At 26.1% G+C, this 22,362-nt stretch overlaps 1 protein-coding gene across 1 annotated transcript in view; it reads left to right on the top strand.

The window, feature by feature from the left end:
- The window catches only part of Rim (Rab3 interacting molecule), a 102,946-nt gene extending 83,859 nt beyond the window's left edge, over positions 1 to 19,087 (top strand). The window contains 5 exon segments of the mRNA XM_089171178.1: positions 5,294 to 5,508; positions 6,192 to 6,331; positions 6,472 to 6,507; positions 6,509 to 7,933; positions 9,812 to 19,087. Coding sequence (XP_089027304.1) covers positions 5,294 to 5,508; positions 6,192 to 6,331; positions 6,472 to 6,507; positions 6,509 to 6,679 — 562 coding nt within the window. The 3' untranslated portion in view covers positions 6,680 to 7,933; positions 9,812 to 19,087.
- The last annotated feature ends 3,275 nt before the right edge of the window (positions 19,088 to 22,362 follow it).

Below are 22,362 nucleotides of genomic sequence, written 5' to 3'. Positions count from 1 at the left end.
CCTCTCCCCTTCTCTCTCTCTCTCTCTCTCTCTCTCTCTCTAACTCTCTTGTTCTCTGTCTATCAATTCGGTTTTTTCTTCTATTTTTCTCTTTTTCATCATTCATTCCAATTGATCATTTGTCTTTGAAACTATTTGTTTCTCTCTCTATCTCTCTATCTCTTTCTGTTTAATTCAAATCAATCTGTTTCTTTATTTATTCTTCTCACTTGTTCTTCACTTTATTTTATCCCAATTTCTCTCTCTCTCTATCTCTCTCTCTGTCTCTCTCTTTTGTTGCAGGAAATATTTGTTGATTAACGTTTAATGATATGATTTTTTTTTTGTTAAATTACTTACCATTACTAGTTTGATTTATTATCTTACTTTACTTTTCTATTCCTTGAAACGATCTTCGTTTTTATATTTTTTATCGTAAAATTTCTTTTGGTTAATTAATAATAATTATTTTTTTAAGGAAGTATATACGTCGTACGTTTAATCGTATTTTTATTATTTCGTTCATAAAATTCATCGAGATTCGAGAGTGTCGGACGAAGATTTTTTTTTCTCTCTCTCTCTCTCTCTCTCTTTTTCACTTGTCGCTTATTGATGTTCTTCCAAATTGTATGATCCTATCGGTGATGCCAGTTTCCAAATTTGTTATTCTAATACACGCTCGTGTCGTCTTGCTTCACTTTTTTCTATCTGTCTTTCTCTCTCTCTATCTCTTTGTCTCTCTCTCTCTCTCTCTCTCTATCTCTCTGTCTCTCTCTCTATCTATCTCTCTGTCTCTCTCTCTCTATCTCTCTTTCTTTCTCTCTCCTTTTCTTCTGTATATTATTTACTCTCTCTCTCTCTCTCTCTCTCTCTCTCTGTTTCAATTACATATCGTTATTATTATTTAATTGAACAATCATCCTTCGTTATTTTCCACTTCGATCAGGACCACAACGATGATATTATATAAACAAAATTAAATTAATTAATTGTTTCGAACAAATGAATTATCCTCGAACAAATTACGTGTTTGTATTTAAGTAGTACAAGTCAGGCATTAATATACGCGGTCAGACCATTAACAAAAATTCTACTTACGCGTGTGATAAAATGTACATATATGTAAAATATATTAACGTATTAACTAACAATCATATGAAAATGAGAAGTAATAAAAATAATATTCAAAAGACAAAATTAAAAAAGAAAAAGAAAAAAAAACCAAAAACAAACACACACGATTCAAAGTATTTATTTGTGTATTCATTTGATAAGAGTACACTGTAATTAATTATTAATTTTTAACTCACTCTCTTTTTCTCATTCTGTGTGTCTCTCTCTCTTTCTCTCTTTCTCTCTTTCTATTTCTTTCTCTCTCTCTCTCTCAGTTTCTCTGTCTATCTCTATCTCTCTTTATCTTTATTTCTAAACTTTGTACAGTGTGTACGATATATACAAAGTCGCCTTGAAAAATGTATACATATATATATATTCTTATATTATATTTTGAAATTTCTTGTGTACATCTACTAATGTTTGAAACTGCTTCTTCTATCACGATTAATATACTGTGTGTATTATAATAATGCATTTTTTGTTTGGTTTGTTTCATTTGTGTTACGCGTTTTTATCGATGTGTTTCGCTCTCTCTCTTTCTCTCTCTCTTTCTCTCTCTGAGAACAAATTTCTCTCGATTAGGTCTTCAATCGAATAAAAAGGAAAAGAAATTAATTTACAAAAATAAAAAAATAAAAAATACAATAATTAATAATTTATCGATGTTTATTGTCGCCTTGGCTTACTGCTTGGCTGCCGCAAGTGATTATATCTCGTATTATCGCATTATTATTATTATTATTATTATTATTATTATTATTATTATTATTATTTTGTTTTTATTATTATTATTATTATTGAAAAACTTGTTTTCCGAAGCACATTAAAAATAATTGTACATAAAAAATATATATATTCGTAATTTTGTTTAAGAAAATTATTATTACATTATTTGTGTGTATGCGTGTGTGTAATTTAATTATGTCTAAACGTTGGAGAAACATTTTTTCAAGAAAATAAAGGGAAAATCATTATTTTTCGTATCATCATCAAAACGGAAAATTTACTTTCTTGTCTTTTTTTTTTTTTTTTTTTTTTTTTTTTTTTTCTTATCATCGTATATATTTTTCTTATCTGAATTTTCTTTTGTTTTTTATTTTTTTTGAATTTTTCCTTTTAAAATATATCTGTGTATAATCCTATATTATTTGTACAGCAAACATAATACAAGGTGTCCTAGATTATTTTCTTCGAAAATTTTTATCATCATATTTATGTGAGTTTAACAGAAAAATAAGATAATACGATAAAATCAAATGTTATACGGGAGCTTTTAAAATAATTAATTATAATATTGTGTAACAAAAACATCGTTAATTTCATAAATTTCACATAAATTTCACAGAAGTGTATATTGGTTTTATCATTTTAAATAAATTATTGAAAAGTTCAATGTTAATGCAATATTTTTATTCTTACTTTTATCTTATAAATAAAACTGGTGAAATTTTACAGAAAATAATTGGGACACACTTCTTATATATATATATATATTATATAAATAATAGATATTATTATTATTATTATTATTATTATTATTATTATTATATATGTTTACTTGGAAAGAATATATAATAACATTATTATATTATTATTATAATATATATCGATCTCTCAACGTTGTTTTGTGCGATGCACCTTATTCGTAGATTAGATAAGTGTATTTTGTATTTATCAACGATGAATCGACGATCATGGCTCGTACAACAAATAAAATACAAAAAAACATGTGTTTTTTTTTCTCTCTCTCTTTTTAGGTATACGATAATTTTTTTTTTTTTTTTTTTTTTTTTTTTTACACGAAAATTTACTCGTACGATTATATTCTAACGAAGTTATCTTCGTTTGCGTCGATTCAACGATAATCATCTGTGATAAACAAATAATGATTTTTTTTAAAAAAAACCAAAGAGAATGATTATGTTTTATTTATTAACAGTATTTAATACTCGTGTCTATTTCTATCTCTCTCTCTCTATCTATCTCTCTCTCTCTCTCTCTCTCTCACTCTTTTTTTTTCTTTCTTCCTCTCTCTTACTCTTTCTCTCTCTCTAAACGTATATTAAATGATCGTGTTATCAATTATCATTGACGTAATCCAAAGAAGCAACACGTGGATGAGGACAACTGCAAGGATACTTAATATTTAATAGTTTCTAATTTTCTTTTTCTTTTTTTTTTTTGGTTTTAATATTATTAATTTAAATAATAATAAACTGCAACGTGAATCACGAGCAAGAGTTGTACATTTTGTTTTTTTTTTTTAAATTAAATTTTTGATAACATTTTATGGAAATTATTTCTACACGCATAAATAATTATTACTCGTGCGTGATAATAATCTTGCTTGTTTCACTTGTGTGTAAGTTTATTTTTAAATATTAATAAATCTACTATATAATTCGATAATATAATATCTATATATCTATATATATATATAATGTTAATTTGTCTATTATAAATTTTTATTTCTAATAAGATCACCGTTTAATACAAATCATGTGTGGGATTATATTATAATGGTGTTACAAAATCAAATGAATAAGAAACTCTCCCTGACCCCTGAAAGAAAGAAAAAAAAAAAAAGAAATTGTTCTCTCCTTTTTTTTTTCTTTTTTTTAAAACTAATATTATTCATAGAGTGTGCAATTTAAATTTGGCTCTTAGCAGGATCTTCGAGTAAACGACCGTAAGTCAGTTTTCAATTTGATTTTTTAACTTATACGTATATTTAGAGAATTTTATAATTAACACTTGTCAATCGAATGATTTGTAATTTTTTTCATTCTAGCGTTAGCATGTTTTACCCTCAAGCCCCGCCTCCCCCCCACCCCCCACCACTGATTGAAAATTAGAAATATTATTTAGAACGACTCACTACGATCGATACTGTAAAATTAAATAAAAAATAAAATAAAAAAATAAATCTATGAAAAATCTTCTGTAAAATTATTTTTTAATTTGTCAATATCGATCGTAGTTTTTTTAATCGACAAAATTTGAAACAAATAACACAAACACACGTTACTAATCACACGCATACAGCTGTTAAGTGAATTGCATGAGTTTGATAGCCTGAAGTATGTCTTTTTGATTTTCTATCTAACTCGTATGTTCTCTTCGTATAAACAAATTAATTATTCTTACTTACCTTTCTCTCTCTCTCTCTCTTTCTTGCTCTATTTTTAAACAAATATTTAATCGCTATATTTACACTAAAAAAAAAAAAAACAAAAAAAGAAGCAAAAAACCATTAACACTTTCAGTGTGAATTTTTGACGACCACGTGAGATATTATCCTCTCTATTTTGCTCTATTTTTGTTTTGTCTATCTCTTTCTATCTCATTTTCTATCTATTTCTTCCTCTCTCTCTCTCTCTCTCTCTTTCTCTTTCTATCTTTCTCTCTCTCTCTTTTCATCTCTGTCTATCTTTTCTCACGACAAAAAAAATTCGATTAAAATGAAAAATTAAAACGCACTTTCGTCGAAGGCTTAGGAAAAAAAAAAAGGAAAAAAAAATAAATAAATAAATAATAAAAAAAAAAAGTATAATTAATAATAAAAAATGTAATCGTCCCTCGCTCCCGCCGCAAGATAAGCTTTACGTTCGTTTATCACGTTTCCCCCCTTTTCCACCCACCGTATTCGACGTTAGATAAATAATGACAATTTCATTTATCCAACGTTGTGTGAAATGTTTTTTTAACTACAATTTATTTCGAACAATTTTTATTATTCAAACCTTTTTCTTACTCATTAAATAACAATTTATAATTGTTAAAAATGTAATACATAAAAAAAAAAAAAAAATAAAAAGAATCCAGAAAAAGTGGACGAAGAAAGTTTGAAGATCGTAGAAAAGAAATTATTTGAATAATAATAATAATAATAATAATAATAATAATAAAAAAGAAAAAATTATTCCTACGAATAAATCCTCCGATAATTGGAATTCTTTTCCAGCTACCCCCTGAACCAACCACCCTAACCCCCTCTCAGTCTTCCTCAAATATTAATTTTGATTATTATTCTTTTGTTTACTTTTGAATGAAAAGATTTATTTTTGTTGTTATTTTATTTAATTGAAAAAACAAAAAAAAAAACAAAAAAAAAAGAAAAAACCTACGAAGTTAACAATGAAGATTTGGGAGAGATCGGTAAGATTGTTTAGTAAAAATATTTGTTTGGAAACCGCAGCTGGTCACCCAGTCTGCGAATGGCATCGGAGACCGGGCAGCTGAGAGACTTCATCGAGGATCTTGGTCCTGCACAAGTAGTTGGAAGACAAGCTTTAGGTGCTTGTTATCTTGGTGCCATACAGCTATCTCTTAGCCATACAAAAGGTTATCTCGAAGTTGAGATTATTCGTGCCAAAGATCTTAAAACGAAAATTGGAAGCAAAGGCATTCCAGGTTAGACATTTTCATATTTATTTATTTACATTCATTCTTATCATATTATTAGATTGTCTTCAATGAATCATTCACGAATCATGTGTACATACATGTAAGTGTGTACACGTATGTGTGTGTATGTTCACGTTAGGTTCATTAGTAGGTTTTGTGATTATTATCATTTTTGTTGCACGATTTTTCATTCGAGTTATTTGACGTTGTTTGATTCATTAAATAAATATTGAACTTATTTAATCATTGAGTAATTTTTGTTTTGTTTTTTATATAAAATTATCGAAAATGGGTTTTTTACTGGTAACAAATTTTCTTTTATGTGATTATTTGTAATAATAATTTAATCATCTAATAATAAGTTTGTTATATTAGGGATTTGATTGGAATTGTGATGATGAAATGAAAAATTATTGTTTTTTTCTAATAATTACTTTAATTTTTATTATTCTTCTCTTTTATTATTTTTTTTATATAATATATATATATATATAATTATAAAATATATATTATATATAGAATATAATAAAAATATATAAATAGTAATATAATTATATAATAATATATTATATTAATATATAATTATTTGAATATATAATAAATATAATAAATAAATATATATATATATATATTTTTTATATAAATTTATAAGGACTTATTGTGTAATAATAATTTTTATAATTTTACAGCTCCTTACGTAAAGGTTTATCTGATGAATGGGAAGAAATGTATAGAAAAAGCGAAGACCTCGATGGCACGAAAAACGTTAGATCCTTTTTATCAAGAATCTTTGGCATTTAGAGAAAATTACCGGGGCTGTATATTGCAAGTAAGTAACTTTACACAAAAAAAAAAAAAAAATTCATTCGAAATAATATCATCATCATACACAACATTAATACGTACGATTTGTTTTAATTTAATTTAGATTTTGTTTTCCATTTGATTCAATTTTGTGTATATTCGTAGATAACAGTTTGGGGTGATTATGGCCGTTTCGAAGGAAAAAAAAGTGTTCATGGGCGTCGCACAGATCGTATTGGACGATCTGAACCTGAATCAGATGGTGTTCGGATGGTACAAACTGTTTGACGCCACATTGCTGGTCAGTGGGCCTTCAACCCTTGCTTTATCACGTCGCTCCTCAGCCACGTCCTTAGAATCCTGTAAGATCTAAGAATGATGTTTGTCGATTAGAAGATCGAATTTTTTTTAATTTACGCTTTATATAATCAAACTACGTTTACGTATATATATATATATATATATATATATATATATATATATATATATATGAAACAGACATTTGATTTTTTCGCACGCTTTTTAAACGAAACGGAATATTTTAATGAACAAAATGAACGACGAGATAATGACTCAAAATGATTGATAACAAAAAAAAATCGTAAGAAAATATATCCGATAAAGGATGAGTAAGGACGAACGGAATCGAACGAGGGACACAAAGTGCAGAGGAAAATTTTGATTAGAAAAAATAATAATAATAATAATAAGAAAAAAAAGCTTTAACTTTCGTATCGTTGTAATTTCACGCGAACTAAATGTTTAATCATAAAAACAAAAAAAGTGGGAAAAAAAAAAAAACAAAAAAAAATCCTACGAAAATCTCCGGAGAATTATCATTGTGTATTTATTGAAATATGTGCTTATAATAAGCTTCGTAATAAAAAAAAAACAAGAAGGACCGAGTTTATTGGGTCCTTGTGGAAGTCTTTAAAACCATAAAAAAAAAAAAAATCACATCCGATCGGAAACGATGGGAACATCATATTTGGTTGGAAATAAATTCTAGTTAGTTAGGTAGATCGTTGATTAATATTATTTTATTATCGTTAGATATTATTATTATTATTAAATAATAACCATGTGTGCTAGATGTTTTAAAGTTATTATTAATTGAAATATTACTCGAATCTCGTTTGAAATAAAAGAAAATGGATAATATAACAAATTCGAGTTAAATATTGTTAAAATAGAACGATAATATTTGTCTTCTTTCATCAAATGATATGAAATGAAATGAAATGAAATGAAATGAAATGAAATGAGATGTCAGGATATTTTTTATTGAATTAAATTCATCAAAAGTTATATCATAATAATTGTTAAATTAATATAAAATAAATGAACAAACGAACGAATGGATTTAAATGAAATGTTGTTATGAAAATAGAAAAAAAAACGGTGTAAAGAAAGTTATATGGGAATTAGTTGTTTTTTTGTTGTTGTTGGGGGTATGATGGGGGAATACGCGTAAGGCTATGTCTTTCTAGAAAACATCACTATAGAGCATCCGCATATCATGTACGCCATATCAGACGACACATAAGCTAGTCTTTATGTAGACTAGTTAATAGAAGTACAGTAGCAGCCATGTTCCCCCATATTGGATTGCGGCAGATAGTTTTAGGTACGCACCCCCCAATGATCAAGGAATACTTTGTAGTTAGTTCTATGATTTCACGTGGGTACCAAGAATTTTTAATTAAAAAAAAAAACAAACAAACAAACATAAAATAATAAACAATATTTCTCATAACTTTTTGTTACCAAACAATTTAACAAAATTAATTTCATTTCAAAATACGAAGTTTTTTCGATTTTTTGTTAAAAACATTAAATCGTTTTGCAAATTAAATGTTAATTATTATTATTCGTAACATAAATTTAATTCTTTAAATTAACAAATACAAAAAAAAAAAACAAAAAAACAAGAGAATAATTTCGATTTGTCAAAGTTCAATCGTTTATTCAACATATTGTTATTTTCTTTTTTTTTTTTATTTAATTTTTCATTTTTTTTTTTATTCTTATGAAAAGAGTACCCGCGTAAAATCGACACTTTTCATTATCGTTTGTTGTTGGAAACAATTTTTTTCTCTTTCTCTCTTTCTCTCTCTCTCTTTCTATATATATATATATATATATATTTTTTTTTCTTCTCTCTCTATTTTTTAATCTGAATTTTTCTATGAAAACTTTACCCCCGTTCTTCCATTTTTCTATCTCTCATTGTCTGTTAATATTTTTCTTTCTGGTTTTTTTTTTTTTTTTTTTTTTTAATATTTCTTGTTATTTTTTCATCTTCTTCTTCTTCTTCTTCTTCTTCTTCGTTTTTTATTATGTATATATTTGTTTTTATTTATTTATATATATTTATTTCATGGCATCCATTTTATTCCTGCTCGTAAAAAAACTGTTCATTGTACATACACTCATACACGAACAAACAAACAAACAAACACAAACACACACACACACACACATGTATATATGCTCATTATTAACAAAGAAAAAATTAATCGTCGAACATTGAATATTGATCGTTGATTCGTAAATAATTTTTCTCAGAGAGGTTTTGTTTTATTTTTTTTTTTTTTTATGTAACAAGAAGAGAAAAAAGAAAAAGAAAAAATATCAAAAAAAAAAAAAATAAAATGGATAGATAAAAGAGTTAAATAAAATAAAAAAAAAATAAAAAAAGAAAAAAAGATGAGAAGCTTGTACAAAAAATATTCGTTGATCAGTTCGCATAACGTTCGTTCATCCTTTAGACGTTTGATAGATAAACCTGATTTATATAGATAAATGGTTTGTGAGGTAAGTCATTGAGACAAGTATTCGGAAGTCCTATTTTTCTTTTTTTTATAGATGTGTCAATCAGAATTATAAATGTCTCCTTATTAATTTTTTTTTATCCAATTCATATTGAACGATCATATCGAAGTTTCGAACAATCGTAAGAATACCAAATAAAGAAACCTATATCTTTTTATTCATTTAATTCATTGAATAAATATATTATTTATATATTAAAATATATAAAATTAATACTATATATACTGTATATAAAAAAAAAATACTATATATAGGTGTCTTATTTCATAGAATACGCCATTTGTTTGAAAAAACAACTTCACACATGATTTGTATAATAATAATATTAAAAAAAAATATTTATGATATAATATATAATATTATTATTTATATATAAATAATTTTAATACATAAGGTGTCCTTAATTCTAAATAATATGCATAAATGTTATTGGATAGGAATATTTGTTTAAAACATTTATATATATATATATATATCATTCACTGCGTTTGAAATAAGATACCAAGTATATTAATAAAATATAATAAACATTATATATTAGAAAAGAAAAATTAATTAAACAAATACGATTTTTTGATACTTCTTCATTAAAAAAAAAAAAAATATATGTTATTGAAAGTTCATGAATTATGATTAATTAATGAACACGTTTTCGTGCCTGTACTTTCAGTGAAATCACTGCGAATCGATGAACTTTCGAGTGAACGTGAAACGGAGGAAAAGAGATCGACACGTTTTTTGGACGTCGATGAACGATGATGAAAATGTGATGAAGAAAAAGAAGAATAAGAAGAGGATGAAGAATAAGAAGAAATGTCATTGGTGAAAATCGAAGTATACAAATGTTCGAGTACGAGGGACGAAAAATTGTGTGCTGCTTACCCTAAAAGTCGAGAAAAAAAAACTAACACAACATTTGTCGTCGTGTGATTAAAAACAAAAGTAAAAAAAAAAGAAAAGATAAGAAAAAAAACCTCACACACTCACGCAAACACAAAAAAATAAATTAATTAATTAAACGACGAAGATTGTAACGAACAAAACAAAACAAAAAATAAATAAATGAAACGAACAATTTTAACAAACAGAATTCCAGAACAAACAAGAGGATGAAGAAAACGACGAAGAATTATTATTAAACTTAAAATGTTTATTTAAAATGACGAAAACACAGAACTCTTTGAATAAAAAAACAAAATAAAATAAAAATTAATTTAAATTAAAGTAAAATAAAGTAAAATAAAGTTAAGTAAAATAAAATAAAATAAAGTAAAGTAAAGTAAAGTAAAAAAAAAAATAAAATAAAATAAAGTAAAGTATAAACTAAAGTAAAGTAAAATAATATAATATGAAATAATATAATATAACAAAAAAAAAAAAAATAAAAAACACAGGATACGATTTGAAAAAGACGAGATCATCGCGAATCGTTCGCGAGTCATGATATACATATTATATATTATATATATATAATATATAAATATATATAATATATATTTATATATATATATTATAAACATATACATACATGCATACGTATACATATATACATATAAACACACGTATAAATATTCAAAAAATACCCACGTATGTTTGTGCAAAAAGAACAAAAAAAAAAAATAAATAAATTCTAATATATAAGTCGAAAGTGAAGAAGAAATAGAAAAAAAAAAAAAAGAAAAAAAGAGGAAAAAGAAGAAGAAGAAGAAAGTGATAAAAGAAGATTAGACATTTAACAATTAAACAAAGGGACATTAAAAAGCTACACACACATTTGTAAATAATCTTTGAACGACGCCGTACGTACGTACGTGCGTGCGTATATGCGTGCGTTTGTGCGTTGTGCGTTTGTGTGCGCTCGCTCGTGAGGGTTTTTAAATGAATGATTACAAATTATATATAAAATATAAATATACATACATACATACATACATACGTACATACATGCATATACATATACATATTATCTAGAGACACTTTCAAGCTACCATAAATAAAAGAAAAAAAAAAAAAGGATAAAAAAATTATACACAAACGGAAAAAAAAAAAATAAAATCATAAATAAGTAAAAACCAAAGGAGAGGCAAGAGTGAACGATCTTTTTTTTTTTCTTTTTCCTACGAACGATTCGCAGTACCAATGGACAATTTAAAAAAAAAAAAAATAAATTTAAATAAATAAATGAATGAACAGAAAAGAATGAAAGATACGGAACAAACAACCAACAACAAAAAAATACACAAAATATTAAAAAGAGAACAAAAATGATAAACATATTGTTGTTGCTGTTGTTGTTGTTGTTTTGTTGTTGTTTTGTTGTTGTTGTGTTGTTGTTTTTGTCATCGCGAATTTTTATGTCAACTAACGTCTAACCCACGAGGCATCGTATTAATAACCAACACAACAAACAACAACAACACAACACAAACAACTGCAACAAGAACATTAAAAAAAAACATGCGATTGTCATTTGTTGTAAATATTGTAATAATTTAATATACATATATACATACGTATATATATTCATACTTATTATATATATATATGTATATATACATACATAAAATACATACTTACATAAAAAAAAAAAAAACTACATATACATATACATTTGCGATACCGCGTGCACGCAAGTTTTTGAATGTAATAATATCGTTGCCTTCGCTATTGATGATTGTACGTAAACTATACTTCTTTCCGTTTATCTTCTTTCTTTTTCATATTTCTTCTTTTTTCGAGCCACCCCCTTTCACCGTAAACAAAAAACCACCCCAACCCCTTCAGCTTTTTATATCGATTAAAAAATCACTTATCTGTCGATCGCAGTTATTTGATTTTTAATTTTTCTAAACGAACGTGGTGCATTTGAATTAATCAAATGTATCATTTGTTCTATCTTTAATTTGTTTAATTAATAAATAAATATATATATATATGTATGTATATTTCTACAATTTATTATTATAATTGAATTTAATTAAATGAGTGTAAGATTATAAAATATGTGATCTTGTGTAACTTTTGAAAATAATTGTTTAAATACTTCGTCATTTTTTTTTTACGCAATACTAATCAATATTATTCTAATTCACGTATATACATGCAAACAATGTTGATCATGCTCGATTTTTGATTATATTCTTACACACTTGATGCAAATTGTAAAATGCAGTTTATTCAATTTTTTTTTTCTTTTTTTTTTTTTATTTCTTTGCGAAACACAATGCGATCGTAAAAAAAAAGAAATTGTTGTAAATTTGTCGTAAGAAAAATGATTTTTAAAAGAGAACTCTTTACGGGGTGGCAAAAAAAACAAATTGAATGTTAGAATTGTTGGTTTTGGTATTAAGAAAAAATATAAAGGATAAAGAGATAAAAAGAAAAAGAAAAAGAAAGAGAGAGAGAGAAAGAGAGAAAAAGAGAGAGAAGTTAAGTGAACGTTAATTTATTTGTGCCGAGTCAACGCGAACTTCTCGTCGAGCTTGATTTTTATTGTAAAAAAAAAAACAAAAAACAAAAAAAAAACTCAAATTCTTCTTATTGAAGAACAAAATTTTCCCTGATAAATTAATTGTAAAAAAGAGAGAGAGAGAGAGAGAGAGAGAGATAGTAGAGTGGAAAGAAAAAGGGATTGAAAAGTGATAGAAAAAAAAAAAAAAGAAAAAGAGAAACAAATAAGTATCCTTCAAGGTTTGACCAATTTAATGAAATTAATCAATTCGAATAAAAATAAAATCATTCTCGATTAATTAGAAATAAATTATGACGATCTATTTTTGTCATGATTAATAATTGTTTGCTTGACAAAAAAAAAAGAAATTAAAAAGAAACAAAAAAAAAAACACAAAAAAAAGAAAATAAATAAATGGAAATGACAAGAAGATGTGTGCTGAACCTTTAAGGGGACTTTAGGAAACCAACAAAATATTATGGCAAAGTTAAAAACGAGTGTGTAAGAAAGAGAGAACAAAATATGAATGATTAATTAGTGAGAAAGAGAATGAGAGAATGATTGAAATATTGTATGCATGGTGTTTCAGAGAGAGAGAGAGAGAGAGAGAGAGAGAGAGAGAGAGAGAGAGAGAGAGAGTGAAAGAGAGAAAGATGACATGAGTTGACAAATGAGAAAAAGAGAACAAATATTAACATTGAATACTTCATCGTGTTATGTGTTCGATTCTAATTTCATTAAATTTACGTAATTTTAAGTATTTCAAGCTCGTTCAATGTGTGAAGACACATATATTGTGTTAATGTGTCTGTTAAACGTGCATTTACAACCAACACAACATTATATACCAATATATACATGTATTCACATATTGAAATATGTGAATGTATGTATAAATGTTGAAATAAATATGTATAGTTTTTAAGTAAACGAGCTCTCCGCGTTAATAACGAAATGCAGCAGCACCACACAGCATATTATTAAATCATATACATGTGTATATATTTAATTACGTTTATGTGTGTGTATGGGAGTTAATGAAAGAACGATATAAAAATACTGAATGAATAATCATGCTGATAATATAATATAATATTACAACAACGGGATTAGCATTGTTTTTTTTTTTTTCCAATTGTATTTTTTATTTTTTTTATTTTTTTTTTTTTTTTAATTCTTTATTTGTTAATCATTTTTTTCTCTTCTTTTTTAGTATGAAACGAAAGTAATTTGCTAGAGTGAATATTAATTATGTATAGTAAATTAATATGAGAAAAAAGAATGATTGAAAAGGATGAATGAAAGAAAGAAAGAGAGAGAGAGAGAGAGAGAGAGACAGAGATAGAGAGAGAGAGAGAAGGAAGATTCTATGATATACAATTTTTTATTTCTACAATAATTTAACTCCATACGAAAATATATAATAAAATATAATAAAATCGAATCGTATTTGTTCGAACTACATTTTGTTTGTTGATAAAACTCAAGAATTTTCTTTTTTTTTTTTTCCTTCCCCCCCAATTTCTCATCGTATTTTTTTATTCGGAAATATTTGAGAAAGAAAGTGAGAGAAACAAATAAAATAAAATAGAAAAAAAGAAGACACTTAAACATAAAAAAATGACACTCCCCTTAATAATTTGTCTATTTATTTAAATATAATAATCAATTTTTATGATTAGCTTGTTTCAATGCTACTTAAAGTCATCCAGTGTGTGTGTCTGTCTGTCTGCTTGTCTATCTGTATGTATGTATGTATGTAAATAAATGAATGTAAAAGTAAGAAAGTATTTAAAAAGGTATGTACGTACTGTTACGTACGTTTGTGTGTATGTATGTAATATATATGTGTGTGATAAGTGTGAAAAGTAAGCTTGCAAATATCGCGTATCGGAAAATCGTTGAAGTGTTGCTACGCCGCCGTGAGCTTTTGGAAAATGATATATACATATATACGTAATATAAACAATTTATAAACAAAATGACAAAAAAAAAAGAAATAATATAAATAAGACAAAAGTGACAAGTAAAGAATAAGAAGAAGAAGAAGAAGAAATAAAAAAAGGAAGAGGAAAAAAAAGCTTGCAATTTTGTTGATTTCATTTTGCTCAGCTTCAATCGGCTATAATAAAATGCATAACGCGTAGATGTTTAAATAAATAAACAAATAGAAAAAAAAACCATCTTATACGGAATAAACTAATGGATTTTGAAATGAATGAGATTGATGAAAAAGAGGGATGAAGGAAAAAGGAAGGGTGAACAGAAGGGTCAAAGTATTTTAAATGATATAAGTGGCATTTTAACATATACAAATTAACGTGCTTAAAAAATAACATTTAGAAATGTATACGGCAAAGAGAAAGAGATAAAGAGAGAAAGAGAGAGAGGCACTGAGAGACAAGACAAACTTTTTTACTCATGAAATTGACAAAGATATTGCAAAAAATAAAAAAAGAGAGAGAGAGAGAGAGAGAAAATGATGAATCTAAACAAATAAAAAAAAGTAATCGTCAAGAAAGGAAGCAACGAAGATACCGAAATGAATTTTGTTTTAATTATTGTTATTATTTTTTATCCTGCATTTATTAAATTTAATAAAAAGAGTCTTTGAATTATTAATTATATTAAATACAAAATAAAATATGGATGATTTGTAATAGAAAAAAAAAAAAAGGGGAAACGTTATGTGGTATTTTATTGGTTATTTTAAAATCAAATGAAATACAGTAGACAATGAAAATTTTTCAGTATTTTACGATTGTTCAAAATGAATTGATTTTATTTTTTTTCTGTTAAAACATTATTTTATGTATTATTATTATTAAAAAAAAAAAAAAATTCTTTCTTTTGAAATGCTTTAAATGAAAATAAAATGACGAATCGTCGATGTCTACAAAAAATGTCCAGTCAGTCATTAAACGACAACAAATCGATAAGTTAATCTTGAATAATAATATTAATAATAATATTAATAATATTAATACTAATACTAATACTAATGCTAATAATAATAATAATAATAATAATAATAATAATATTAATAATAAAATGAAATGAAACGTACGATTATCATACTCTTTGTCATGCCCATTTGTACATAGGCATGATCAATTCTTAGGAATGATCGAACAAACGCATCATGCGAGTCACGCGTTATACATAAACACACATATACATATTTAATAATAATTAATTAATTCTATAAAATTATACGAGAACAAAAGTCAAGGGGTAAAAGACATTTTCATCAGACGAATATGAAAGATTTAAATAAGACGTACCGAAAATAAAAAAAAATACTTCAGAGAAAATGAGAGAGAGAGAGAGAGAGAAAGAGAGAGAGAGGAGAATGAGAGAGAAAACAAAACTGAAAGAAAACAAATAAATTAACGATATTCACAACTTTGTACTTATTATTACACTTTAATTAAACTGTTGTAATTAATTTAAGCCGAAGGTAGCGACGAAGGAAATTGTAAATGAAAAGTTGAAAGCACGAAAATATTATGCTAAAGAAAAATAATAAGAATAATAAAAAGTGAATGATATGTTAAAAGTTAAATAAAATTTAAAAAAAAGGGGCAAATTTTCAATGAAATGTACGAAATGTAAATGGGTTATAAGATTTCAGGCAAGCAAATTAACAAAGTAAAATATATTATAAAGAAAAGTAGAACGAACAAAAAGAGAAATAAACAGAGGTTATTAACAATAATTAAATAAAAACAAAAATGGAATGACGAAAAGGGGAAAAGTAAATAGATGAGAAAGAATGAACATTGAAAAAGAAATGTAAAATGAGATGCCTGAGAGTAAAAAAATGAAAAACAGTCAACAAAATTGTAATCGTATTGTTAAAGAACCGAGTTAGATTTCTAATCGCGATACGTTGTGTGTGTGTGTATGTGTATATGTACAAGAATGATTCTTAATATGTATAAATGTTAAAAAGAGAGAGAGAGAGTGAGAGTGAGATAAATGGATAGGAATGAAATAATCGAAAATTATTCAAATATTCGATCGTGATCGATAAAAACTTAAAATTTATTTATCAAAATAATTGCAAATTATTTATTCAATTTCAATTAAAAAAATTATAAAAATTATAAATGATATTATTCAAGCTGATCTTAGTAATTATACACATTTCTTATTGTTTTTTATTTATTTTTTTTTTTTTTGAATATTATTAAAATTTAATTTCAATGAATTTATTGATCCGATCGAAGTTAGAAACAAAAATGTAGAAGTTTGGTATGCATGAAATAGGGGTAAGAAAATGTGAGTATTAATGTGAGAAAGATAAGAATAAATGAGAATGAGAGTGTGTACAAGAGATGAGAGAGAGAGAGAGAGAGAGAGAGAGAGAGTGAGAGACAAGTTTGTAAGGAAAAACACGGTTTTTTATGTTAACAAACAAATGATAACGATGGCGAATATACGAAAATTGAGAACAAGAAAGAAATGGAAACACAAAACGATTTGACGACGTCTCCCAAGATTCCAATTAATTAAACAATTATAAATTTGATAGAACATTTCATTTAAATTTTAATCGCAATTTTTTACTAAATAATAACAAAATAAATACAATGACAAAATCATGATTTTAATTAATCAATTAATTATCATAATTAATTGAATAAATTAACTATCTGGTTCAAATTGAAGGTTCAACTATGATACAAAAATCTCTTTTGTATGATCATCTTTTGCCATTGAAATTTACATTTATTTTATTGTCATATAATTGTTATTATTTAATCATTTGTTATAATATATGCAATACACATATGAACGATTTGAATAAATGATTGATTGAATCTTTCAAACCGTCGTCAACTCGTTTACGTGAAACTGAAATTTATAACATAAAACACACACAAATATTTATCAGTAACGAAAGAAAAATATTAAACAATAATGATAAAAAAAGAACATGAAGAAAAGAAAAAAATCAATAAAATGTTAGAAAACACGAGAGGACAGTATGTAGTAGTTAACGAGGTCCGAGAATAAATAATACGCGTCGTGTGGGTGTGTGCGATTTCATAATAAATGAATACACTAAGAAAGAGAAGAGTACGAACCAACACAACAACAGCACGAAGAAAGCAAAATATGATTAAAACTAAACCGAATACGAACAAAAAAACAAATAAATCTATATATAAAATTAAATTAAACAAATAAAATTCTTTTGAAAAATGTGTGACATGTGGGTGGCATGTAAAAGTGATAAACGAAAAGAAAATATAGGGGAAAACGAATGAACCAAAAATACGAATACACATTCACATGCATTCACATATATAAATACACACACACACATATATATATACACAATATATGTGCAAATATCAGAAATAAGAGAACGTATACACACTCTCGCACATAAGCGACAAATTCACATCAGCGCGAAACATATGCATACACACACACACACACACGAGGTAATGAACGTAATAATAATAATAAAAAAACAAGGAAGAAAAAATAATTAAAACAAAATAAAACGAGAGACAGAGACAGGAATAATGATTAAAAAAAAAAACAATACACACACACAAAAAACACCTATATTTCGCTGTTGTCGCTCGAGGAGAGTTCGCGGCGGGATGGCACGAAGCGATTAAAGAAAAAAAAAAACAAAAAATATATAATGAAAACAAAAACGAAAAAAAAAAAAATTGAAAAAAAAAAAAACAGAAACTAAATAATAAAGAAAAAACGCGTTAGTGACTGTATCTAGTATAATATGCCAGATAAAAAAAAAAAAAAAAGATACCCCCGAAGCCAGACATGGCGTGTGACAATAAAGTGATTCAATGATCTCGTTGCATTTCAATCGGTGTCTCACCTTTCATGTTATATATATATTTTCAAGCGCATACCTTTTTTTGTAATATGAGAGAAAGACGATTTAAGAAGAAGAAAAAAAATTAATTAATAATAATAACAATTATTATTAATAATAATAATAATAATAATAATAATAATAATAATATTAATAATACCTATAATAATAATTATAATAATTATTATAATAATAATATTAATAATTATAATGATAATATTAATAATAATAATAATAATAATAATAATAAAATAAAATAAAATAAAGCGACGACAACGCGAGTAAAAAAAGAAAAGAAAAACAACTTAATAATAATAATAATAATAATATTAATATATATATAAATATAATAATATTTATATATATATATATATATGCATATATATATATATATATCTTCGATAAAATGGCGCCTCGAAGAAGAAGCAGAAGAAATAAAAAAGAGAGAAAGAAAGAGAAAGCGAGAGAGAGAGAGAGAGAGAGAGAGAGAGAAAGAAGAACAAGAAAGAGAGAGAGAGAGAGAGAGAGAGAGACAAAGCGAGATGGTATTTTTTATTTCCCTATTACTCATAATTTCACCGTTTGTCATGTTCACGAATATTTCTAACGAAATAAATTAATTAATTTAAAATGAATTATTTTCTTTTTTCAAGATTACCAAGAATTATTAAATGTTTATCCAATTTCCTTTTCATTAATATCGTTGCAATCGAAATTTGATTAATTTTTTTATTTAAATTTATCTATGTTTAATTTATTTATTTCAATTAAAATGTGTAATATTGTGCTCGTAAAACATTATTATATATATATTATAATTATGAATTTTTATATTTAATATTTATCTTTACAATGATTTGTAATTAATCGACAGTAAAGATAACAGATTTCTGTTTTACCATTGTAGTATGTACTCCGAAGATAACTTTTGTCTCACTTACTAATGATACTTTTTCATTTATGTAGTTCTAAATTAATATTACAGATGGTGCTGATATTACAAAATCTTGCATAAAATAATACATCAAGCATAGTTTAAACAATTATATTTTATTAATAAAATACAACTGGTGTCATCGATTTTTGTCTTCTTCTTCTTCTATAATTTCTATACACAATGGCCTTTAATGTATAAAAAAATAAAAAAAAAAAAAAAAAATAAAAGAAGATTAACATCAATAGCCCAAGCCTGTAATATTCATGAAATGAAAATAAATCGTAGGATTAAAGAGAAAGATTTCTTTGCGCATGCGTACTCGATTTAATTTAATCCCGATTGGCGCTAAGAATGAAGAAAATTCAAAAGCCTTGAAAATAATCTCCTAAGTTGTACGAGACTAGACGATTACACACCGTTTTGCCCTCTTGGATCCGTTTTGACGTTAAAATTGTGCGATGTCACGTGGTGAAAATCGTAAAAGGAAAGAAGGGTTCCCTCTTGTTTCTATTCTCTCGATTCATCCCCGATGACGTTAAAAAGATCGTTCCTCGGTGAATGATAATAAACGTTGCGAAGCGAACCGATGCGAGAAATAGGATTTGCAACGATTTGAAATTTATCCGCGTTAAATCTGACCCTACTCTTTTTCTTATTCTCTTCTTTATCGTTTGAACGATGTGACACTCGTGAAAAAAAAAAAAAGAAAGAAAAGGAACGGGATGACAAAAAAAAAAGAATGTCTCCTTTATCGATTTCTTCCACGTGACACAACGTTATCCTATCTTTTGTTGTTGTTGTTGTTGTTGTAGTTTCTTTCATTTTTATGCTTGACGTAATTAATTTTATGCAAAAACAAAAAATGGTATCACACACAGGAGGATAAATTGTGCTCATTATATGTATATTTTTTAAATATTTAATTTAAAATTGGATAATAAATAAAATAATATCTCGTAATTGGATATTAACAAATTAAACAGATTAAACGGAGTGTTTTATAAATTGATGGAAAATTTTATTATGAAAATACGATCACGCGAACATAGAAGAAGAAGAAGAAGAAGAAGAAGAAGAAGAAGAATAAGGCTTTCGTGTAACAATAAATAATGCTTTATTAACATACTAATTCCTCAAACGAAATGAACGTGGTCGCTCAGCTACCACGAACTAAGAGAAGAATGGAAAGGGTTTGAGAGAGAAAGAGAGAGAGAGAGAGAGAGAGAGAGAGAGAGAACGGGTCTTAACTAAAAGTCTTAAATGAGAACGACGCACGCTGCGGTTCTAATTAAAACAAACACGATTATAAGTTTCAACTCTTGAATTTATAATCGGTCTCTGTGTGTGTGTGGGGGGGGGAAAGTGTAAGTTAAAACATTTGGTTCGTAAAATGTTCTTTTCAATTAGCGAATAATCTTTCAGTACTGAAGAAAATTCATATAATTATTTTTACATTTATATTTACTTTAAGAAATGTTAAATGTAATCAAAAGAAAAAAGAAAAATAATTATTGAATAAAAAAAAAAATAAAAAATATATTAAATAATTACAAAATGTTTTGTTTCATTGTAAAAAGTGATGTTTGAAATAAAAAAAAAATTCAAATAATAATTTTACACTTATATTTATTTATGAAAGAATAATCATCGGATAAAAACATTGAATTAGAAATGTTTTAAATAATAATTTTTCTTGTGTGGGGATACATCTGAAGGAACTGGAATAAGATTGAAGTTTTACAAAAAGAAACAAAAAAAAAAGGAAAGAATTAAAACAATTAGTAAAATGAAATTTTGAAAAAAGATAACAATGAGAATAAAATAGTAAGACATAGGCTACCGGAGGTGTATTCTCAAGGTAGGACGATTACATCGGCGTTTAGACACCCGCTGGGCGATTCGTCTAAGCCGAGCTTAAGTTCGGCTTAGCTCTTACCTTATTCTTCCTGTCGCATGCAGGTTTGCGAGTAACCTAACGTAAATTTGGTTTTTTTCGTTAAAAATAATACTTAACAGCACGACTATACATTATAAATCAAATCTATCGAATAATATTAAATAAAATAATAATACAAAATGATCGGATGATTTAACAAAACAAAATACAAAGTAAATGAATTTGTAATAATTGTTTTATTTGGCTTTGTGTTTTTTTGATATTAAATTTCATTTTTAAATTAGTTGAACATGAAAATGTAAGATATTATTTATATCGTAAGATATCGTAAGATAAAAAATGCATCAAATGCATTTTTTAATTATAAGATAAAGATTTCTTTGTGCCAATAAACTCGCTCGGTGGTAGAACAAAATATTTGTACGCTTTAGGTCGTACAAAAGTCGGCATCCTTTGTTCTTTTAATTATTAACTTATTATCCTTCAACAAACTGACTTGGCTCGTATATTTCGAAATTAACAACTCCGTGTAGTATAAATACAGAAGAACGCGAGGCAAGTTTTATTAATTTATCGTTCGTTGTATATTACATGAAGTTCAGAAATGAATAAAGAAAGAAATAAAGAAAGGAAACGAGAAAGAAAATGAAAGAAAAACTGGCGAGAGATGGTCGAAGAAAAGTTGGCTCTTTTAATTACAGTGAGCAATTAAAAGACCACGGTTGCCATGTTTGGTAAAGGCACGTCTTTAAAAGGGATGAAAAGCCACTTCTTTCTTTATCAACGTATCAACATGGCACCTTTTTATTCGAGTTCTACATTCTCGCCTATCTCGCGAATCTTGCTAATCAAGTTACGTCGAGTTGTCATCCTTTCTTCCTTCCTTCCTTCCTTTCTACGTTCCTTCATCTAATGAAATTAAATTAAGATGTATCTAAGAATACAGATAAAACATTTTCTACAATTTTCTTCACGATTTTCTTTAATTAATTACCAGTTTTGAAAACGAGTTTTCCAAATGATTTGATCGAATAATTAAATATTAATATTTTAAGTATAAAATTGTGTATGTGTAT

The sequence above is a fragment of the Polistes dominula genome, unplaced genomic scaffold, assembly GCF_049000335.1.
Source record: "Polistes dominula isolate Pdom_NZ unplaced genomic scaffold, Pdom_raw_medaka contig_31, whole genome shotgun sequence".
Taxonomy (NCBI): domain Eukaryota; kingdom Metazoa; phylum Arthropoda; class Insecta; order Hymenoptera; family Vespidae; genus Polistes; species Polistes dominula.
The sequence above is the reverse complement of the archived record's forward strand: the minus strand, read 5'-3'. Positions and strand labels throughout refer to the sequence as shown.